Source organism: Lontra canadensis, unplaced genomic scaffold, assembly GCF_010015895.1.
Source record: "Lontra canadensis isolate GAN:19392208 unplaced genomic scaffold, GSC_riverotter_1.0 scaffold92, whole genome shotgun sequence".
In the NCBI taxonomy this organism is placed as follows: domain Eukaryota; kingdom Metazoa; phylum Chordata; class Mammalia; order Carnivora; family Mustelidae; genus Lontra; species Lontra canadensis.
In genome coordinates, this window is record NW_022631086.1 from 837,665 (window position 1) to 861,738 (window position 24,074).

At 47.5% G+C, this 24,074-nt stretch overlaps 1 protein-coding gene across 1 annotated transcript in view; it reads left to right on the plus strand.

Annotated features, from left to right (window-relative positions):
• The window catches only part of MTHFD1L (methylenetetrahydrofolate dehydrogenase (NADP+ dependent) 1 like), a 183,700-nt gene extending 160,410 nt beyond the window's left edge, over positions 1-23,290 (plus strand). The window contains exons 27-29 of the mRNA XM_032836357.1: positions 16,029-16,142; positions 18,795-18,801; positions 22,924-23,290. Of these exons, the coding sequence (XP_032692248.1) occupies positions 16,029-16,118 (90 nt within the window). The 3' untranslated portion in view covers positions 16,119-16,142; positions 18,795-18,801; positions 22,924-23,290. The remainder of the gene's footprint in view (positions 1-16,028; positions 16,143-18,794; positions 18,802-22,923) is intronic.
• The last annotated feature ends 784 nt before the right edge of the window (positions 23,291-24,074 follow it).

Sequence of the window (24,074 nt, forward strand, 5' to 3'; positions counted from 1 at the left end):
TTTCATGTAAAAAATTGCCTAGGGCCAATGATAAAGAGAAAATCACAAAAATAAGCAAAAAAATGAAAGTACAAAAAAATGTACATTATGTGCAGAGGAAAAAAGATAAACTGACAGCTGGTTTCTCGTCAGAAAAAAATGCAGACCAGAAGACAGTGGGGTGATGTCTTTTTTTTTTAATTTATTATTATTTTTTATAAACATATAATGTATTTTTATCCCCAGGGGTACAGGTCTGTGAATCGCCAGGTTTATACACATCACAGCACTCACCATAGCACATACCCTCCCCAATGTCCATAACCCCACCCTCCTCTCCCGACCCCCCTCCCCACAGCAACCCTTAGCTTGTTTTGTGAGATTAAGAGTCACTTATGGTTTGTCTTCCTCCCGATCCCATCTTGTTTCATTTATTCTTCTCTTACCCCCCAAGCCCCCCATGTTGCATCCCCACTTCCTCATATCAGGGAGATCATGTGATAGTTGTCTTTCTCTGATTGACTTATTTCACTAAGCATGATACCCTCTAGTTCCATCCATGTCATCGCAAATGGCAAGATTTCATTTCTTTTGATGGCTGCATAGTATTTCATTGTATATATATACCACATCTTCTTTATCCATTCATCTGTTGATGGACATCTAGGTTCTTTCCATAGTTTGGCTATTGTGGACATTGCTGCTATAAACATTCGGGTGCACATGCCCCTTTGGATCACTACGTTTGTATCTTTAGGGTAAATACCCAGTAGTGCAATTGCTGGGTCATAGGATAGTTCTATTTTCAACTTTTTGAGGAACCTCCATGCTGTTTTCCAGAGTGGCTGCACCAGCTTGCATTCCCACCAACAGTGTAGGAGGGCTCCCCTTTCTCTGCATCCTCGCCAGCATCTGTCATTTCCTGACTTGTTAATTTTAGCCATTCTGACTGGTGTGGGGTGATATCTCATTGTGGTTTTGATTTGTATTTCCCTGATGCCAAGTGATGTGGAGCACTTTTTCATGTGTCTGTTGGCCATCTGGATATCTTCTTTGCAGAAATGTCTGTTCATGTCTTCTGCCCATTTCTTGATTGGATTATTTGTTCTTTGGGTCTTGAGTTTGCTAAGTTCTTTATAGATTTTGGACACTAGCCCTTTATCTGATATGTCGTTTGCAAATATCTTCTCCCATTCTGTCAGTTGTCTTTTGGTTTTGTTAACTGTTTCCTTTGCTGTGCAAAAGCTTTTGATCTTGATGAAATCCCAAGAGTTCATTTTTGCCCTTGCTTCCCTTGCCTTTGGCGATGTTCCTAGGAAGATGTTGCTGCGGCGGAGGTCGAAGAGGTTGCTGCCTGTGTTCTCCTCAAGGATTTTGATGGATTCCTTTCTCACATTAAGGTCCTTCATCCATTTGAGTCTATTTTCATGTGTGGCGTCAGGAAATGGTCCAATTTCATTTTTCTGCATGTGGCTGTCCAATTTTCCCAACACCATTTATTAAAGAGGCTGTCTTTTTTCCATTGGACATTCTTTCCTGCTTTGTCGAAGATTAGTTGACCATAGAGTTGAGGGTCTATTTCTGGGCTCTCTATTCTGCTCCATTGATCTATGTGTCTCTTTTTGTGCCAGTACCATACTGTCTTGATGATGACAGCTTTGTAATAGAGCTTGAAGTCCGGAATTGTGATGCCACCAACTTTGGCTTTCTTTTTCAATATTCCTTTGGCTATTCGAGGTCTTTTCTGGTTCCATATAAATTTTAGGATTATTTGTTCCATTTCTTTGGAAAAAAATGGGTGGGGTTTTGATAGGGATTGCATTAAATGTGTAGATTGCTTTAGGTAGCATAGACATTTTCACAATATTTGTTCTTCCGATCCAGGAGCATGGAACATTTTTCCATTTCTTTGTGTCTTCCTCAATTTCTCTCATGAGTACTTTATAGTTTTCTGAGTATAGATTCTTAGCCTCTTTGGTTAGGTTTATTCCTAGGTATCTTATAGTTTGGGGTACAATTGTAAATGGGATTGACTCCTTAATTTCTCTTTCTTCTCTCTTGTTTGCTGGTGTAGAGAAATTCAACTGATTTCTGTGCATTGATTTTATATCCGGACACTTTACTGAATTCCTGTACAAGTTCTAGCAGTTTTGGAGTGGAGTGTTTTGGGTTTTCCACGTATAGTATCATATCATCTGCGAAGAGTGATAGTTTAACTTCTTCTTTGCCGATTTGGATGCCTTTAATTTCTTTTTGTTGTCTGATTGCTGAGGCTAGGACTTCTAGTACTGTGTTGAATAGCAGTGGTGATAATGGACATCCCTGTCATGTTCCTGACCTTAGCGGAAAAGCTTTCAGTTTTTCTCCATTGAGAATGATATTTGCAGTGGGTTTTTCATAGATGACTTTGATAATATTGAGGTATGTACCCTCTATCCCTACACTTTGAAGAGTTTTGATCAGGAAGGGATGCTGTACTTTGTCAAATGCTTTTTCAGCATCTGTGGAGAGTATCATATGGTTCTTGTTCTTTCTTTTATTAATGTGTTGTATCACATTGATTGATTTGCAGATGTTGAACCAACCTTGCAGTCCTGGAATAAATCCCACTTGGTCGTGGTGAATAATCCTTTTAATGTACTGTTGAATCCTATTGGCTAGTATTTTGGTGAGAATTTTTGCATCTGTGTTCATCAAGGATATTGGTCTGTAATTCTCTTTTTTGATGGGATCCTTGTCTGGTTTTGGGATCAAGGTGTGGGGTGATGTCTTTAAACTACTGAAAGAAAATCCTCAACCTAGGTTTCCTTACCCAGTTAAAGTGTCTTTCAAATACTATGGTGAAATAAGGAACTTTATTAGACCGGCAGAAGCCAAAATAATTGATCACCGGCCAATCTGAGGTATAAGAGATATTAAAAGAAGTCCTTCAGGCAGAATGAAAATTAGACCAGACAGGAACCTGGATTTACTCAAAGGGCTGAAGAGCACCAGAAATAGTAACCACATGGGTAAACATGAAGACTTCTTTCTGTTCTTAGTATTTAAGTCTCTTTGAAAGATAAATGACTGTATAAAACAAAAGAATAGAAATGTAGTGTTTGTAAAATATATAGAAGCAAAATCTATAACCACAATAGCACGAGGTCTCTGTGTGAAGCAGAATAACCTCACTCGGTGGTACACTGCGAAAAAATTAAGTGTGCGCGGCATAAACATTAAGGAAACCACTAAAACAATACAGCAAAGAGTTGAGAGTTAATAAACCAACCAAGAAAGAAAATGAAATCATTAAAAATACTCAATCCAAAGAAGGCAGAGAAAGAGGAGACAAGCAACAAAGAACAGACTGACAAAGAGAAAAAGAATAACAAGAAAGTAGATTTAAACCCAACTATGTCAATAATCACATTAAATATAAACTGTCTAAATGACAGAGTTGTCAGACTGACTACAAAGGCAAGTCTCAGATGTATTACAAGAAACCCTCGTTAAATATAAAGACATAAGTAGTTTAGGGTGCCTGGGTGACTCAGTGGGTTAAAGCCTCTGCCTTCGGCTCAGGTCGTGATCCCAGGGTCCTGGGATCGAGACCCACATTGGACTCTCTGCTCCATGGGGAGCCTGCTTCCTCCTCTCTCTGCCTGCCTCTCTGCCTACTTGTGATCTCTGTCAAATAAATAAATAAATTTTTTTTTTTTAAGACATAACTAGTTTAGAAAGAAACAGGCTGGGAAAACTCTAATAGCAATCAAAAGAAAACTAGAGTGGTATCAAAACAGAGCTAGAGCAAAGAACATTACAAGGATATTAAGAGTGTTTTCATAATTGTAAAAGGGCCATTTCGTTAACAGGACATAATAATCCTATGTGTTTGTGTATCTAGTAACAGAGCTTCGATACACATGGAGGAAAACTATAGGAAAATAGACAAAGCCACAAATATAGTCAGAGATTTTTAAACCCCTCAGAACAAATAAACAGAAAATTCATAAGGATACAGAGGACCTGGGCAATACGACAGTCCAACTTGACTGAGCTGACATCAGTAGAATACGCTAACAACAGAATACACACTCTTTTCGAACATACACAGAGCATCTCCCAGGGTAGATTGTACTCTGGGCCACAAATTAAGTGTCAATAAATTTTAAAGGAATCCTATCATACTAAATAGGTTCTCTAACCACAATGGAAGTAAATTAGAAATCAACACTGAAAAAAATAAAAAATCGACCCTGAAAGGCATCTGGAAAAACTGCAAATATTTGGAAACTAAATAAGCCACAGAGGGGAGAAAACATTGGCAAATCATCTATCTGATAAGGTCTTGTATCCAGAATATAGAAAGAACTCTCAAAACCCTATAATGAGAGATCAAACAACTCCTTTAAAGGATGAATAAAAGATTTGAATGGACACTTCATCCAGGAAAATATATGGGTAATAAGTACATGAAAATTAGGGAAACGCACATGAAAGCCCCAGGGAGATAGCAGTACGTGGCTATTAGAATATCTAGAATTAGACTGACTGTGTAGGGGAAGGAAGGGAAACTGATTGGGAAGAAATCAGAGAGGGAAACAAACCGTGAGAGACTCCTAACTGTAGGAAACAGACTGACTGTTGCAGGAGGGGTGGGGGGGGGGGGGGGGAGGAAGGAAGTGGGTGGTGGGCATTAAGGAGGGCGCATGGTGTGATGGGCACTAGGTGTTATATGCAAAAGATGAATAACTGAATTCTACACCTGAAACGAATTGTGTACTATCTGTACATATGTATATACTATATTTGGCTAATTTAATTTAAATTAAAAAAAAAAAACTGACCATACCAAATACCCAGGGATTGGGAACAATTGGAACTCTCCTAAGCTGCTAAAAGGATGCGTGACCGCACTGCCCCTTCAGAAAATAAACCGGTCGTTTTGATTAAACATACCTGCCGTATGACCAAAAAATGAATAAATAAGTCCTTTCCTAATTATTTACTCAAAAGAAATGAAACACATACAGGCCCATATAAAGGTCTGTATATAAATGCTTAGAGCAACTTGTTTTGCAATAGCATGCAGCAGACTTTACCTTGAACCCGTGCAGCTTACTGTATGCCACGTTACCAAATAATTCAGTTTTTGAAATAAAGTTGCAGTGGGGCGCTTGGGTGACTCAGTCAGTTAAGCACCCAACTCTTGATTCCGGCTCAGGTCATGATCTCAGAGTCATGGGATCGAGCCCTACGTTGGGCTCTGCGCTGAGTGTGGAGTCTGCTTGAGACTCTCTCTCCTGCTCCTCACCAGCCAGCCCCCCGCCCCACCGCCCTACACACACATGGACACACATTCTCTCTCTCTAATAAAATAATAACAATAAAATAAAAGTTGCAGCAAATAGAAAAACAAGAGAAAAGGTGTTTCAAAGAGGAAGATACGTGTATCAATTTTCTATTTTCTATGCCATGTAACAAATTCCCACAGATTTAGCAACTGAAAACAGTACACATCTGTTAGGTCTCAGTTGTCACGGATCAGCAGTCCAGGCGCGGACAAGCAAAGCTTCCTCCTTCGGGCCGAGGTAGTGGCTTCAGCTGGGACAGTGGTCTCCGCGGTAGTGGCTTCAGGGGACTGTGGTCTCATCTCAGGCTGGTGCCCCTCTTCACGCTCAAGCGTTGTTGGCAGATTGGAGTTCCTTGCAGTTGGAGGACGGAGGGCCCAGCGATGCACTGGCCATCAGCTGGAGGCGACATGTGGTTTTCGTGGCCTTCTCAGGCCGTTGGTAAGATGGTACTTGCTGAAAGCCGGTGGGGGCGGACAGGCGAAGCGCCACCCCATTGCCTCCACCGCATTCTCTTGGTTAAGGGCAAGCAATAGGTCTCACCATGAGGAAGCAGTTACTAGAAGTCACCTGCAGGTCCGTCTGCCGCAGTGTGGGGTCAGCAGACAGGACCAGACAATAGAAAGGACTGGAAGGGAGGCCTCAGGATCGTGGCAAAGAGCTCCCACCAGATGGTTGTTTGCTGGGCAGCTGGGAAGGCCGCAGGGGGCACTGGCAGGCTGCAGGGGAGGTTCATGGCGTGCGTGGCCTCAGGAAGGGGGGCCCGGAGTTCCGGCCGGGGTACTGGTGTGTGAGTGACAGGCACAGAGCAGGCTGAGCTCAGGCCAGACAGTTTCCATCTAGAGAGGGGCGGGAGCTGTCCCGGAACGGCCGGGTGTTGGGAATATGCAGGATGGCCTCACTCGGGGTCATGGTTGTAATCCAGGAAGCCCTGAGCTAACCGGAGGTAGCGACAGGTGTGCCTTGGAGAGATGGGGAGAGGAGGGAGGGGCACATGTGTGGTCGACATAACAGAACTCAATCCTCACCTTCTATAGCACAAACCAACAGGTACTAAGGGAGCTTGCAAAATCCCACGCAGGGAACAGGAACAAGCAAAATGGGAGTGGGGAGAGGTGTCCTCGAATGGAAACGCCGCTGAAGGGCCGGGGGGCAGCAGCAGAGGGGGACTGTCCTCTCGGGATGCCTTGAGGGACCATGGGACCTTTAAGCTGCGTCTGTGATTTACTTCGATAAAAATTAAATTTAAATGGGGGCATCTGTCATCCTGCTCTCTTAGCGGGTGGCCTTGGTTTGCACGTGTTCTGTGGATGGGTGAGAAACAGGAGGGGCGGGGCCAGGAATTGTGAAAGATGCAGGTAAGCTTACCTCCGCCGAGTTCTGTTTCTTGCACCATGTCAACCCAGAGGAAGCAGGTCTGGGCAGCGGGGTGTGTCCCACCCGGGTACTGGCTGCAAGCACGGGGTCCTGTAATTCTCGTCTGGCCTTGGTCATGAAAAGAAAGGTCCTGTTTAGAGAAGCCTTCGCACACAGCGGAGTTAGGACTCTAACAGTCCAGGCATCAGGGAAAGTGACGGAAGAAAAACGTGTTCTGTTGACCTGCAGGAAAGGGTGCGGAGGGAAGGAATTACCCGCAGAAGTCTGCCCGCTTGGGCCACCACCACAGAGTAGCAGGGACCAGGGGACTTGAGCAACAGGCCAGAAGTCCAAGGCTGAGGTGTCGGAAGGGTGGTCTCTCCTGAGGGCCCCGTTCTTGGCTTTCGGGTAGCCTCGTCCTCCAGAGCCTCCCCTCTGTGTGCATGGGTCTCTGCTGGCTCTTCCACTCACAGGGACACCAATACTGTTGGATCGGGGCCCAGCTCGCAGGACCGCATTGGCTCAAAGCCCTGGCTCCAGCTAGTGCTATTGGAGCGGAGGCCTTTACCACATGGGGTAGGGGGCACAATTCAGCCCATCACATGCCTTACAGAGACCCCGTCTGAGCTCCTGGGTCCCCCGCCAGCATCTGATCAGAACCACCTTACCAAAAAAAAAAGCTTTTGCGGAACAAGGGCAAACCCTAGTATTCAGAATAAATCAGGGGGCAAGGCAGAGCCTGGGAGGAGACAGCTCCCACCCCTCCCCTCCTCCCAGCGGGCTCCCCAGACCGCCCCCACTCTACCTCTTTCCCCAGAGCAAAATAAAGGGGCCCTTAAAGAAACGGAACCAGGTTCCCTCCATCCTGCTGTGTTTCCCTGCTGCAGAAGCTTATTATATCTGCAGAGGAGCTCCACGGGGGTTGGAGGGGTCGGGCAGGGCAAGGACAAGAGGGAGAGACTAAATGGCCGCGGCTCTGTCTCTAACAAGCTGGGGGGGCGGGGGGGAAAGACCAGACCAGCTAAGTAAAAGCAGTTTTCATCCCCAACGCCTGCCTTCCTCCTCCCTGTTCTCCCCTTCCCCTGCCTCTTCTCTCCCCTTTAAGTGAGTTACAGACTAAAGAGAACCATTAGGACCTTGGGATGAAACCCATGCCCAGAGCATCAGGCTTAGTTTTCAGATGACGAGCTTCCCAGAAGCCAGAATTGGATGATCGATACCGAGTTTCCAAGCGGTGAGGCGTCATTCATTTGGTTTGTTTTGCCAGCGCTGCTGGAGGTTGTCATGGCTTGCCACTTGTGGGTCAGCTGGCTGAGGACCAAACGTGCCCCTGCCCGCGCAGACACAGGGGACTTCGTTTCCAACCCACTCAGCTCAGATTAGAGTCCTGCCTGCTGTGCGGTCATCTCCACGCTTCTAGAGGCTTCTCCTTGAGATTTGTCCTCAGTAAGAGCAGTCCCTGTTTGCTTGCGTTCTTTAGAGCCGGACTGTTGTGGGCTTAGCTTTAGATTTGATTATCATAAGTAGGAAGCCCAGCTTCTAAAATCGTTTCCAGAGCCAGAATAGGTAGGAGGAAATCTTGCCAACCCATCAAATGTTTTTTTTCTTAGAAATCTATAATTCGTCCTAGATCAGAACAGTGTTCAAACTTCCTTCTCCTGTGTCTACCATAAATAACTTACAACACACTCACATCAGGAGACAGTCACGGTTGTCCATTCTATAATAAAATGACAGTAGCAATCAATTGTGTGGGAAGCGCTAAACTAGGGTCCTTCCCTTATCTGGTTTGAGTTTTGAAATAGACCCTGTAACGTAGATATTTTGATACTCAGACTGTATTTCCGGATAAAGAACCAAGGCTCAGTGAAGTAACTCACTCCAGAACCCACAAGTCCTACAGGCGTGGAGCCCTTCCCACCACACCCCAGTCTTGACTGGGTCACTGCTACTCCCCCGACTGCTACTGAGAGCCTTGCCACCAAGGATGCCCGTCCTCATGGGCCCCAGGGGAGGCCACACAACTGTCTCGAGGCCATGGCTACACCCGTGTAATCATGGTTTTCACAGATCTTTTTGGTAATGGTTTAAAACAAAGTCTGCAAGTGACAGGGAAACCGACCAGTTGACCCACAGCTTTAGATTTGTCTATTTTAGAATTTGCCATCCCGCTAAAATTAGTTACCAGAACAAATTCCAGACATAATTATGAGTTTCCCTGAAATGTTTAAATAAAAGTGGATGTGGCTCTTCATTTATTCCAGTGGATAATGGTTTTTATACTTTTCAGAGGGGATTACATAATCCACGTCTCACAGATGATCTTTAAACAGTAGCAAGCCTGTTGTTATTAAGGAAAAAAACTCTTGGGGCACCTGGGTGGCTCAGGGGGTTAAGCCTCTGCCTTCAGCTCAGGTCATGATCTCAGGGTCCTGGGATCGAATCCCACATCAGGCTCTCTGCTCAGCAGAGACCCTGCTTCCCCCCACCCTTTCTCTGCCTGCTTATGATCTCTATCTATCAAATAAATAAATAAAATCTTGAGGAAAAAAAAAAAGAAGAAGAAAACTCTTGGCGTTACTGTATGTGTGTCATTTTGGAGATTTTTTTAACAGCCGTAAGGATATGACTTCCTCACTGCTAACCTCTCTGACTAGATTTTTAAAATGTAATTTGGAAAGATACTAACGCAAGTGTAAGCCGTGCAACATGTCCTTAAATAAATTGTTATGGTTTAAAAAGAATCCAGGCGAAAGTTGTAAAGTAGCTGAGTTTACTTTACATGTACCTTTACTTACCTGAATGCCGTAGCTGAGAAGTCAGTAGCTCGGTAGGACTGGTCGATTTCCATCACGACAGTGGCTCCCGGCTGTTCCTGGGGCGGTTCCAGCCGTGCAGCACACCTGCCGCCGCCGAGGGGCAAGGAACTCAGTGCGGGGAGAGAAGAGGGCTTAGTGCTCTGCGGTTACGGTCACGGGTAGGGCTGCCAGACTTGAGGCACCTTATTATGCGTTTACATGTCTTGTTTTCCCAATGTAAAAAGTGGGAATAAGGGCTAAAGGGCTCCACCGGCCTTATAGGGTCGTAGGAAGTACATGGGATACGTTGCGTGTTAAGTGCTAATGTGCATGACATCACAGGTGTCACCGTTAGCGTTGTCAGGGCACCAAGTTACTAATTTGAAAATGTATAAATAAATGAATCCAGAAAGAAAAAAAAAGACATTTTTACTTGCTTGGATGTTTGGGTGTATGAGTCTTTGGCCTAGAGCTGCCCACACAGCAAGAAGCCTGAGGGTGAGGCCAACATCCAGAGGAAAGGAGCAAGAAACCTGGGGGGCTGCAGGACCCCGCCAGGACTTCTGTGGCCACCTCTGAGCTTCCAGGCACGGGGACTGGAAGGACATTGTGTTACTGAGCAAACCCGCGTGAGGCCATTCCCCCGATAGCCACAGACAGAAAGCTGACTAAGGAGTGCCATCCTTGCAATCAGAACAAATACAGGAAAAAGTGCTGGAGTCAGGGGAGACTTCTCAAAGCCTTTCAATTCAAACTCTTAGTCCTTTGTAACGTGAACTTTGTAGCTGATGCCAGAGGCACTGCAGAAATGTTGCAGAATTTCTTTGTTTCCTTTGTGTATGTCTGGTCGGTCAGATCCTGCGTCACATGTATCTTTGTTTCTCTCTAAAAGTCCTCCCGCCATTTCTCCTTTTCCAGAAGTCAGGCCCATAGACTTCAGGTTTCGAATGTGTTAGTGACAGCTCTTTCCTCATACACTCCAGTGAACATTCCCTTGTTTGGGGGGAGTTTCACCAGTTACCTTTTTTCAGTGTTAGTCTCCCTAAAAATCACATTTCAGAATTATCCATGAGGCATTATCCGATTTCTGTACCAAATGATAGAAGTATACATTGTAGAGACATGTGTTTTGAATAGGAAGAGAAACTTACCCAGGAGTTGACACAAGAAATTGTCTACAGGACTTCTGTCTGGGAAGCATATGAGGACAGGAAGACTTTGCCTTTTACTTCTACTGTTTTTGTTTTGGTTTTTTTTTTTTAACTTTTATGTTTAAAATATTTTTAAAGTAGATTTTTAGAAATGGAAAGAAAAGTTAGTTAGGGACTAACTTCCTACTCCTAAAAGAAAGTGATAATCTCCCCTCCCAAAAGATGAGGAAAATAACTGTGCTTGCTCATTCTTTCGTTCAAGGCCGTGGACATAAATCAGAGTAATCTCAGCTGTGTAATCCTGGCACAATATGTGAGCACAGTATGGTAATGTTTAGAGTAACCGAACATGACTTACGTCTTAGAAAGTCATATGTTAAGAATTTATTACACAAAATTCTTTTTATATAAAAATCATAGAATGAAAAAAAAATTTTTTTTTAAGATTTTATTTATTTATTTGACAGAGAGATCACAAGTAGACAGGGAGGCAGGCAGAGAGAGAGGAGGGAGCAGGCTCCCTGCTGAGCAGAGAGCCTGATGCGGGACTCGATCCCAGGGCCCTGAGATCATGACCCCAGCCGAAGGCAGCGGCTTAACCCACTGAGCCACCCAGGCACCCCCAAAAATTTTTTTTTTAACTAAAAAGTAAGGTGACTTGGTCCAAATAGCCCAGTGGTCTGCTTTATTGGTCTGTCCATCTGGAAGTGGGGACCAGGTCCCGGTCACCTTCGTGTCCCCATAGTGAGCTCTCCAGCACAGGTTGCTGAGTTGAATGGAACACACCTCATTCCTTCACACAGGAACAGGACCTCATGGGCCCCCAGTAGGACATACCCCCACGATCTTAGAGTATCGCTAGCCACTAAACCAGAGATCACGTTTGGAATGTGGTCGAGCTGTGCAGGTGAATGTTACCTAAAAGCCCAGGGAAAAAATCCAGAACATCCATCTCTGCCAAGTCAGGCAAATGGAAATTCCAATGGTAGCAGCAATATCTGTCTTTATTAGACTGATTTTTCATACCCCTCTCTTTCAGTCACTGAACATCTACACTCTACCATTTTTTCCTTATGCTTCATCCTAGAGTAGCTTATTTCATATTCAAAGACAAAGGGAAGAAACAAAGAAAAAACCCCATCCTCAAGAACGTTTCTTTTTGCTTGTTTCCTAATTCACTCATTATCCTAATTTCCTAATTATCCTCCATTTTTACTCATCTATTTTAAAAAGTATTTATTGAGGCTTGATATTGCCAGGCACTGTCTTTAAGCCTGATCTTAGCCGAAAGGTTGAGAAGCAGAGGACACTACAGTTATAGCTCAGAAAATACTTCGGCTGAATAAGGAATTTACATTTTTGAGTTATTATTTCATAAGAATCTTTTTATTTAAATTATATCATAATGTAGTTAACCATGGTAGTTAACCATTGCATTCGATTCTTAAATTTTTGCGCCAACATGATATTTACCAACCATGCTCTGTCATCTCTTGGAGGAAGGGAAGAAGTGTGTAGAAGGGATTCCGCCCCGGATTATAAGCTACAAGAATCAAATAAATAGTTGTGAGTAAAAGTGCTTCTTTCTAAACCAAAATGAAACTGGGTGATTTATTCAGTATGAAAAGTAGTAGATTTAAGGAGAAGTCAAAAAATCGCACAGACACAACAAAACTACAACGATATGTTAGTTTAAGTAGAATGTAACGATTCTATCACTTCAAGTAACAGAATTTGTAGTCATTTTTCTACTCATGCCGAGAGTATTCTTTGACTTACAATGGCTACTTTTAAGGATATGAGTATTTTCTCTTTAGGTTTAACATATGTTTATATCATAGAACTCGTTTCTACAAAATAAGCTTAACCCAAAATCAGAAAGGATTTGGAAGCTTTGTTGTAGTTAAAATTGGGGTCATGAAGGGCAAAAGCCCATGTTTTTCAGCCTTTGTAAAAGAATCCATTAATGCAGCGTGACAAGTAAGTACAATTTAGTGGCTCCCCCGTTATTTTAAGCCAGGGGCCTTCTTAGAGGATGCACAAATAAAGTCAACACAGATCACCTCTGACCCCAGGCAAGGGGCCAGAGGTCAACTCCCAAGGGCTGTCCAAATTCTTTCTTTCCCATACTACAGTTCTGACTCTTGTCTGGGGCCACAAGCCCTTGATAACAGAATTTTTTAGTGGGAGAGAATTTGATGTGAGTGCATTAGGTCTCATTAACATCATTCCATATTGTGTCTGCTCAGCAGGAGAAGTTTTATTTTAAAGGTAGATTCCCCGGGGGTTAGCTCTCTGTCCATGGGGCAGGGAGTCCCTTGTCTCTTCAGACTGTGTGCCTTCCTGTCTGTGTTGCTGGTCCTGATTCTTGGAAACGACGATTGCGTAATTGGAAAGGAACATGGGAGTCTTCTGATTGAACTTCTTTTCCCCCATCTGAGAGGAATGGGTTGAACATAGAGGAAACCTATTTCACACCTCCCAGCATTTAATATCATGGCTCCTTTTTCCCCGTTTTGCTCTGAAAGCATCAGAATGACCAAAGAGACGCGCGTTTGGCTTCACTGCAGCCAGTAGGCCAGCGCCATGAACAACATGAGCCACTCTACCTTTGCCAGCCTCTGTTCTGCTGATAACAGCTAAAAAAGTTAACGAGGAAGTGTGGAATTTTCATGTCAAGAAAAAGAGCACAGACGAGCAGGCAGTGGAGCTGTGTTTCCTCCAGCAGAAGCCGCCACTGTGGCTTCGGTCGGGTGGGCCGCGCTGCCCAGGGTCCTTCCTGGGCCTTCTCACCGTGTGTGGAGGCAGGCCTGCCTCCCACCGAAGTCTGCTCTGGGCCCAGTAGCTTGGCGGTCTGCAAAGCAGCAGAGTCTAGGTGACGTTCTTAGGACTAAATGTGCCTTTGACCTCCAGAGTTGATTCACAGGATGGGGCAGCATCACTGGGACTGAACATGATCAGCCATTTCTTCAGCTATAAACTGCTAGTTCCTTTGCCCAGATCCACATGCCTGCACACATTGGGAAGGCATCGCCAACATTGGAGTGAAGGTAGGCAGGAAAATGGCTATGAAGTCCCTGCGGGGACTTGGACACGGACGACTGGCAACAAGTAGCAAGCGTTGCCCCCAGTGGCCTCTGTGTTTGGAGTCTGGTGCCGGTGGAGTGAGCCTGGGTTTCTCCCTGGGGTCCTTCGAATATGTGCAGCCACTATAGCAACCAGAGAAAAATAGTACTGCTCCGCCAGGAACAGGAACTTAACAAGGACATGTCGCCGTCCACATCAGTGGAGTTTGAAAACAAAGGGAGCAGGCCGTGTGCCAAAACTTTATTTGCAGCTACTGGTTCGGAACGCAGAGCACGTTTTCTCCAAGACCTGTTACGAATGGTAGCCATATTCCAGGCCGGCCTCAGAAGCCTTTTCCGCCCACAGCATACCTAAAGCCCAATCCCGTGCAGGTATAAGACAGGAGCTCGCCACCACGCAGCACGGTGTCAGTACATTGAGCTGCACAGGGAGCGCGCCCCTGGCCCCCTCACTGCACTCTCGGGGAGCAGGGGCTTAGCCAGGCCAACGGGTGCACGGCTGTCAGGTGCAGCAGGTGTTTCCGGGCCCCTCCGTCCTCACCGCTTCTACCAGAGGGAGCCCCCTTCCCAGTGCAAAAGGAGGCCTCCCCGGCCACGTAGTCCAAGCGATGCTTCTCGAATGGTTACACGCACACGCATCACAGGGGTGTTGCTGAAATTGCAGATTCTGATTCAGCTGGTCTGAGACAGGTTCTGAGATTTGAGGTTTCAAAGAGGCTCCCAGTGATGTCGATGCTCCTGGTCCACAGACCCGTGTACGAGCAGCAAGAGGCTGGCAGCATCACGGACAGGGGTTGTGGGGGGTGGCGCATGGCAGACGCGGAGACGCCAAGTCAGTGCCCAAGCAAGTGAGAGAGCTGAGCTCTGTTGCCAGGCAGGAAGACGTGGGCGGACCGTGGAGCTGTAAGTGCTGGCTGTTACACAGCCTCAGCTCTCTAGAATGGTCTCCGGCCAGGATGGGCAGGAGTTTTGCAAGACACATCACGTCATCCTCAAAGAGCAAAGCCAAGTACAGTCCCAGGTGTCTCTCCTCCACAGGACTGCGTGCAGCACTGCTTTTCGAGCATCCTTGCTATGAAAAGTGCAATATTAAAGCATAGTAGGAAAAACTGAAATAATAAGAAGTAGATCATCCAGGAGCCTCACAATCTAGGTCCTAGTCCGTGTTTTAGTGTGTGAGTCACCCAGGGAGTCAGCAGTTTTCCCCAAGATGCCAAGGGTTTCCGGTGCAAGGGGGCAGAGACAAACTTCGCTAAACCCTGATCTGGACAGAGTGCGGCAAAGCTGCGAGGAGCGGGGGCCTGGGTTTAATCCTGTGTCCCCCACTGATGTGCTGGATGTCCTCGAGCCTCTGCCTTTGTGCCTGAATGCTCTCTGTCTTCTCTGGAAAGTGGGACTGAAGTCAGTACCTACTTCTCAGCGTGGCCGGGGACTTAACTAAGTTGGCCGTGTAAAACCCACAAACCCACAGGGCGGCCTGGCGGTCGTGGTGGCGGCTCAGTGAGTCATCTGAGGTTATGGGCCTGGAGTCCAGTTTCCCATTTTGCGGCTTATCACATGTGACCTTGGACAAGTGGCTTAGCCTCCGTAAACCTTGGCGTCCTTCCTCGTGGCATGGAAATAAGGAAAGTGCCTACCTCATAGGGTTGTTGGGAGGGTCAAAAAAGGGAAACTTGGCCCAGCGTCTGGTGTGTCATAAACCTCAGTTACTGGTCTTAGGTTTCCCAGCTGCCCTCCACAAGTTGTAGGTTTTACAAAAACGTATATTGGGGATGAGGAGGAAGCTGTTGTTTGATTCACCCTCTCCCACCGGCCCCTTCGTCCAAAGGGGCTCATCTTTTTTAAGGATGTGATTTAGAAAGAAAGGGTTTGGAAATCAGCATCTCAGCCATGTGCTGTGGGGCCATGGGGGGAGGGAAGTGGTCTCCGTTTCCAGGAGGTGGACATCTGCCTCTTCTATTCCATTTCCTGAACAAAGATTGAAATAGCAGGTGGCGAATTTAAAGAGTACAGGTGGGGGCGCCTGGGTGGCTCAGTAGGTTAAAGCCTCTGCCTTCAGCTCAGGTCATGATCTCAGGGTCCTGGGATCGAGCCCCACATCAGACTCTCTGCTCAGCAGGGAGCCTGCCTCCCCCTCTCTGCCTGCTGCTCTGCCTACTTGTGATCTCTGTCTGTCAAATAAATAAATAAAATCTTTAAAAAAAAAAAAAAGTTACGGGCGGCAGCGTTGAGTCACGTAGGGAATTCTGGCCATTCCGTGTTCCGTGTTTGGAGTGATCGCTTTGCACCGTCTGCTAAGAGAGCATGTTCTTTTTTCTCCCCTAGATGAGCACCATGCCAGGACTGCCGACCCGGCCCTGCTTCTATGATATAGATCTTGATACAGAAACCGAGCAAGTTAAAGGCTTGTTCTAAATGAACCCAGCTTCTGCAGGACCTCAGGTAGGCTGCTATGCTTTCTACTGGCTTTTTCTCCCCCTCCCCCAAATACTTTTTAGTTTTATTTTGTTTGGGTTTTCTAGTATGTACTACAAAACGTGGTCTGATAAGTCGTTTCCTGACTTGGTTACTGAGAATTCCTACGTAATAAGAGCCTGCGGCTTGGGCCACTCCTAGAGGTGGATATGCAGTTAGATGGGCTCCTATCCAGCACAAGTCACATTATGTCCCCTCCGGGTATAGATTTGTTGAAGGCATCTCTTGCCACAAAAAAAGGAACCTTATAGGGGCGCCTGGGTGGCTCAGTCAGTTAAGCATCTGCCTTCAGCTCAGGTCATGATCCCAGGGTGCTGGGATCAAGCCCCGAGTTGGGCTCCCTGCTCAGCGGGGAGTGTGCCTCTCCCTCCGCTCATGCTCTGTCTCTTGCTTTCTCTCTGTCTCAAATAAATATATAAAATCTTAAAAAAAAAAAAAAAAGAAAAGAAAAACACTGTAAACTCATAAAAAGAATATTTCCAGAATTAAAGCTGGCAGAGTGCCCGTCCTTACTCACACGGCTGCACTGTAAGGCACACGATCCCCGTCGCGGCCCACAGCGGACGCCTGCGACCACGGGCAGCACCGCACAGCGGGTGTGACGGGCTCTGGCGGGCGCGGGCTCGCACGTGCTCGAGTTTCATTGACAATGAGGCGCAGTAAGAGTTCCCGGCCACAGCTGCTAGCAGCACAGTCATCAGAACAGAGCACCGGAATCGACGCTGACGCATGTGCTCCTTCCCTCTCCGTCTCCCAAAATACCTTACTGTCCTGCCCTCGCCCTTCCTCATGTGAGGAAGATGATAAAATGACCCTGGCTGCGTGACAAGGTGACGTGAGGGCAGTGACGTAGGTGCATGACAGAGCCCTAGGCCGTTGTTGACCTTCTGACCTGCGGGAGGCCTGTGTGCTCCAGACCACGCGGCCGGCGCATAACCAGAGCCAAAGCCCAGGAAGGCGAATCCCGCCTCGGGGACTGCTGTGTCTGCGGTCATTTTAAAAGCCGAACTCGAGCTTCCGACCACCCCTCTTCTCGGCACAGAGGCAGAATCCCCTGACGGAGGAATCAGGGTGCGTTCCTTCCCGGTGGGGCTCTTGTCACCACGTCGCACGTCAGGACAGCTCAGAACAACAGGAGCGGCTTCTCCCGTGCTCTTGGAAGCTAGACCTCCGGAGTCAAGGTGTCAGCCTAGTCCTGCCCCCTCTGGACTCTGGGAGAGTCCGCGCTGGCCTCTTCTCCCTCCTGGAAGCTGCCAGTAACCCTCGACGTCCCTCCGCTGAAGCCACACCGCTCCGTCTCCACCTGCACCGCCGGGGCCACCTCCCTGTGTGTCACTCTGTCTTCCCGTGGGCTCCTGTCACATGGAATCAGGGCCCACCTCACTGACCGCATCTTCACTCGGTGACATCTACAGAGACCTTAGCCAGCTTCAGTCCTGGGGGTCAGGACTTCGGCCTGTCTAGTTGGGGACAATCTAACCTGTAACACTCAGCGTAGACATGACAGGGACACTCGGCTCTTACACCACCAGACAGACACATGGAGACAGGACAGGTCCTCTAACGCAGAGGGCCCAGTGAGCCATAGGAAGGACAGAGCAGCAGAAACGAGACCCCTTGACCTCTCAGGGTCCACACAGCCTAAGGGGACTGGGCTCAACTTGGAGGTCCCGTAGGCAGCCCCGAGCAGTGGGAGGTCCCTGGTCTTTCTCCTGTCTCCCCCTCGGTCCTGCCGCCACACCTGCCGGCTCCTGTCCTCGCTTCCCTTCCTGAAGAGAAATGGCCAGCCTCCCGGGCTGCCTGGAAGACTCCCCATCAGCAGTTGTCAAGGCTCGAGGCTGCTTTTCTTTATCCCATACATCAAACGTGTCCTCACCGTGTTCTCAAGCCACATTCCTTTTCCCAAACGGGCCCCGTGCAGTCTCCGCGCTCACTCCTGTCGCCGTTCCCGAGCCCGGCACCCCTCCCCGCTGCGGGCACCCCGCGGGCCTGCCTGACGAGCTGACTTGACCTGAAGACCGTTTTCTCCGGTTGCCTGCGTGCTGGCCCTGAGCCAGGCAGACGGAATTCTCGCTTTTGTTGGCTTCACGACCAGGAGTCAGCGTGGGGACGTGGCTTTCTTCTTGTGTGAGTCTTTGTTACTAACAGACGCCGGAGAGCTAGGCTGTGATGAGAAAGGTAGCGACCGGACCTCTGTGAAATCACTTTAACCCCAGGTGCAGAAGTGTCTGGTGTCGGTGTGTGGTGTTCGGTGGTGACTGTAGGTGTTTGTCACCGAGGAGCGGGGGCTGTGTTCACTTTGAACCACAACCACGGTTCATATCTATGTCAGTTTGGAAAAAGAAAACTCCACCAAAGGAACCCAGGGGGACTGATTTACCCAAAGCCTGTGGACGGGAGCCTGGATGATGGTGTCATTTGGTCTTCGGGTGGCACTGTGTGTTTCACGTCCAGAACCCATCATGCTCTGCTGCTGCGTGTGCCACTTCTCCCCAGAACAAGTATGTGTCGCCCTTCGCCTCTCACGGACAGTACTTTCCCACCCTTGGGGTCCATTTTCATCTGTCCTCCAAGAAGGTGCTAAAAACCGAATTATGCCTTCATCATTGCAGTTAAGACTCAGGTAACACCCAGGGACACGTCCTTCGCTTTGCTGTCACGGACACTTAGATCCTTAGGCTTGTGTTCCCTCGGGGTTTACTGAAAGCTCGGGGTTAGAGGCCCGGAGGTTGGCCTGTGCAGATCGCCTTGGCGTACCGGCCGGGTGCTAAGCCCCTCGCCTGGGTGGTCACAGCGCCCCCTGGAGGCAGGCGCTTCCCCTGCGCGCTGAGAGCAAGCAGCTGAGCAGGGCCCGACCCACAGGACCACGGGGCTCTTTCCCCTGCTCCGCCTGCCACTCCTCCCATGGCTGGCACTGGTCGCTTCGCCGTCCCTGTCGCATGTCTCGCTGGCATCAGTCCAGCAAGGTGAGCAGTTTTATTTCGGTGCCACGAAAACTCTGGCCCGGGGAGGCCAGCAGCGTGCTCCCGCTGCACAGCTGATAGACCTGAACGCCCAGGCTCCTCCAGGATCTGCTCACTCGCTCACCCTGTCCTTACAGCCAAGCCAAAGGATGCCCTCTGCACCTCAGTCACAGAGTGAGGGGACTTTGGCCTGTTCTAAAAGATGGCAAACAGTTATTTGAGCAGACCTGTAATTTGGGGATCACCGGGTGATTTTTTTTTTCTAACAAAAGACAGTTATTTGGGTATTAAAAGCGATGACTTTGTCCAAGTTCTTTTATAACAGGGCTGTCTCTCCCTGAATGTTGTTTTCCCTTCCCACTCTCTCCTCCAAGCCTCCTCTCCTGAGCTGCCCAGCTCTCCTGAGCCATTTCTAGGCTCGCTGGGCAGTGGTTCAAAAACCATCACTTGACCCTTGCTTGCACCCCTGAAAACAGATCTGGTGTCACAGGAGAACACCACCGTACAAAGCAAACATTCCTTCTCAGGGACTCCTTGATAGACTCCTTGTTGTTGTTTCTGTTGTTTTGGTTTTTTTTTTAAGATTTTATTTATTTATATGAGAGAGAGAGCAAAAGAGCAGAAGCAGGGGGAGAGACAGAGGCAGACAGAGAGAGAAGCAGACACCCCAGTGAGCAAGGAGCCCGATGCGGGACTCGATCCCAGGACCCGAGGATCATGAGCTGAGGGATTAATGACTAAGCTACCCAGGCGCCCCCGGGACTCCTCAGTATAATGACCCCACAGACAGCCTCTCTGTTTCCTGTGCCCTCATGCATGCGTCAGTCAGGGACCACCTCTACTGACATTGAAGGTCTGTGGCTGTTAACAGTACAAAATATAAAAATGTGAACATTCAGATGACAGTCAGCTGAGACAGATTTGGGCATCGGAAGAGGAAATCAATGTCTGGTTGGTTGCTCTGCTCCCGTGGCAGTCGGACTCCAGATCTTTCCATGCACTCGGCTGGAAGCCGCACGCTCACTATTCTTCGTGGCCCCGCTGCCGTCTGCCCCATGGAAGACTAACGTCTGCTGACGACGGTTAGTCTCCTTCCCCATCCTCTCCTCCCCTGCTCACCTCACCGTCTCGGAAAACGCGTGAGGCTCCATACGAACAGGAAATGCCAAGAAGTCCCCAGAGTTGAGCTCTTGCTCCTTTCCGGGGCTCCCCTGTGGTGCCTTCACTGTTGTCAGAAGAAGGGCCCGATTCCTTCTTCTCCACGACACCAGACGCAACTAATTAAAATACAACATTTGTCCCAATGGATCGGACCCTGCCACGATACTCTTTAGTCTTTTGTTTGAAGACGATTGGACTCGGACTGGACTTTTTCCCCTCCCTTTTGGTATCTCATTCTGAACCTTTACCCTATATCTGAGTCTCAGCGGGCTCCAGGCAGACACTATAAAGTCCAGTAGATTTCCTGAAGAATTCACGTACTCCCTTTGTCCCCAAGTGTGGTTGGCTAGAGTCCAGCATCAGACTGACTCTAGCCCTCGTCTAGATATTCGTTATTGACCAAGGTTTTTTCTAGAATTGCACATGCAAAAAAGAGTGTCATACCTGCTCATTTCTCCCTAAACAGCTGCCTTCAGAGCAGGAATGTTCGATGATATTAAATAATCATAAATTCATCTTGAGTGCAGTTGCTGCCGCAGACCTCCCTGGGCAGGGCTTGTCATCCCCAGTCTATAAACCACAAGGTTTCGGGGCTCCCAAGGGTAGCATCTGGGCTCTGTGCTTTGGGTCCTTTTTTTTTTTTTTTTTAATTCAACTTTTATTTAGGGAACATACAATGCAATGTAGGTTTCTGGAGTTGAATTCAGTGATTCGTCACTTACAAACAACAGTCAGGGCTCACTGAAACTATCTTTTCAAGGAACCACTCAAAAACCACTGATCACAATTACGCTCCAAGAAAGAGGTCAGTGTGTCGTCCCGGACCATCCTTGGAGTACACAGTTGGAAGCCCAGGCCACTTAAATAAAAGATGGTGGGGACAGAATCAGCAATGCCATCTTTACCATCTCACTGACATCTGTCGAACTAAAATGGAATATTTTAAAGCTTAATAGGTGGGAAGTTCTTAGCTCCCTTTTAAAGAAACTTTTTTGGAGGTGCCTGGGTGGTTCAGTCAGTTAAGCATCCGACCGGATTTGGGCTCAGGTGATGATCTCAGGGTCGTGAGATCGAGCCCTGAGTTGGGCTTCACGCTGGGTGTGGAGCCTGGTTAACATTCCCTCTCCCTCTGTCCCTCCGCCCACTCGCACACTCTCTCTCGCTCACTCACCCCCTCCCCCACCCCACCCCCCCAAAAAAGAAGAAGAAACGTGTTTGGGTATGCTTTGGTTTCTTATCAATCCCATACCAAGATAGAATGTTTCATATGTTCTGTCTTCGTAAAATTCTGAAATTGGTTTTTTTTTCCCTGAATAACTGGGTAACAATAAACAGCTGATTCCTTTTTAAATTCTCACCATAGCGATTGCTTTTCCAATTCGTAAAATCTATATTCAGACTTTCTGTACTTCTGCCAACATTCTTCTGCCTTTTCTTAAGACCTGGAACCGCATACTCTAGGCCCCTTTAAACACTAAACCACTGGATACTAAGATCACGCGGCTAATCAGCTGGTCTTTAGCACGCACAGATTTGGAAGGTCCTTCCAGACTTGCCCTCCCTGGGTTATTTCCAGTCCATGAAGCCCACCACCTCCCTTCCTCCACAAGCCTCACGGAGCCTCAGGTCAGGGAGAACCAGAGCCACTGAATGAGACCAGCCACCTCTCTAAAGGGGAAGGGAAGGGGGCGCAGTTCACACCAGGCAAACACCTCCCTTCCTCACAGCAAAAAATATTTTTTTGTTAATGATGATCATGCTTGCCGGGCGTCTGTTTTCTGTGTACTTCCCTGACTTGAATTAGATGCTCAGGGAGTATCCCGAGTTCCCGGTGTCCTGTCTTCGTCACTGTCTTGGGTTCTGAAGCTAAGCCAACATCCTTTCCGGCTCCAGAGCCCTCCCTCATTGGTGGGAGGCCGACTCGCTGTTCTCCTGCCCAGTGTGAACTCCTGGCCCCGCAGATCAACTCCTCCATGCGTACATTCAGAGTAAAAGCCCAACACCCACCTTTACAGTCCCTGCTGCAGTGGGGACCATGTGTTTTCTGGAACTCGGGTGTGTGTTTGTTCTTTGTAAAATGTAGTTAGACCGCTTCTCCTTCAAGCAGATGACAGGTTCCGGCCGCGTCGGAGTTTTAAGATTCTTTGAGAGGAAACAAGAAAGCTTCGACATCAGTAAGAAGGTCCGGACCTTCCCCCTTCCATTTGCGCCCTAAATGCATTTTTCAGACCTCACTTTCTGTGCCAACCATAAGAGAAACCAAAATCCAAGGTGACAGGATTCCTAATCTAAAATCTCTAAAATCTTGAGCGTTCTCACTCAGCAGGATCCTAGAGACTGTAGAGCCCAAATTTAGAATTTTGGAATTTCTGCCTGATCTCCTCCGGGCTTGGCTCGCTGCCTGCAGTGTGCGTGGTCCTGGTCACACACCCTGGGCTTCTCCGTGGCTCTTAAGTAAAAAGACTCCAGACAGGGATCCCGGCCTTGTCTTGTGAAGAGAATCCCTTATTGGCTGTCGAATTTTCTTTCAGTTTCCAGCTTTTTAGAGCCCTAGTAACAGTTTAACACCACAGGGTAAAAAGCTGTTCTTAAACCCCCGGAAACATGTTTTTGTCTTCCAGGCTCACGAAACAGACTACTCTTTGCCTTTTTGCTGCCGTTGGAGAAGAAAGTGAATTTGAAATATGCCTCTTACGCAACGCGGGAGCAATGGGGAAATAGGCCAAAGATTTATTCTTTGTTCAAGACCAAATTCTGTGTGCAACCAAGCTCACTGTCCAGTAAAGGGACCTCCACCGAGTTTGAAAGAAACTAATTTATTTTCCGTTTCTGCACAGTTTACATTATTTCCCACTGCTTACACTTCAGAAAGTTTATTTTATGGGGACGGAGGGATTAAAAGAGTGTGCACTAAAAGGTAGCATTTTCCACTCTGGAGTTTTCTATTTTGTCTTTGAACTGCAAATAAACATGTATCTAGAAAACCCACCAGTGAGTTTTCCATGCCAGATAAAGCTCTGCTCTCTAGAGGTAACGGTTCACGCTGGGGTTGTGGCCTGACCCCGATCTTCTGGAAGCCTGTGAATACAGCCAGGGCTTTGGAAACCGAACAAGAAAGAAATCACACGCACACACTCACGCACACATTCGCTCACACACAGAAATATCTGGTCCGTTGTGAAATCTTCTGACTGCCGGAGTGTGGTAATACCCTGGAAAACAAAGTGCATTTTATATCTAGAACTGTTTTCAGCGCCAGTAAACTTGGCATCACTTACCTAAAAACTAATGGATTGATGCGTTTCTTCCCCCAGTGAATGAATCTCAGTGGCCGTTAAGCTCCCCAAGGCCCATAGGCAAAGGAAGGAGACTCTTAAAGGTCAGGTGTTTGGCAAGTGTTTGTCCGTTTGTCCAACCCTTCCTTAGTAGGAGAGAATGTTCTATGGCCTGGACCCTCTTCCCGGGAGTTGCTGACCCTTTTTTGATTCCATGTCTTCCTACAATAACATAAAATTATATCAACGTTTAGACAAAACCAAGGATTCAGGAGCAAACAAGAAGGGATTGTCCTCTAAGCAGTATAAGGAAAGTAGTCACCATAAATATCCTAAATGTCCCACAGGCACATCCTGCAGGAGACCTTGACGTCGGCCCTTTCCTGCGTCCTCTTGCGCTGCCCCCTTCAGTGACTCTGCTCTGTAGTTGCTCTTTCCATAATGTGTCTTTATGCCCAATTCAGTGCGTTCCAAAACATAGCTTAATAACTAGAAAG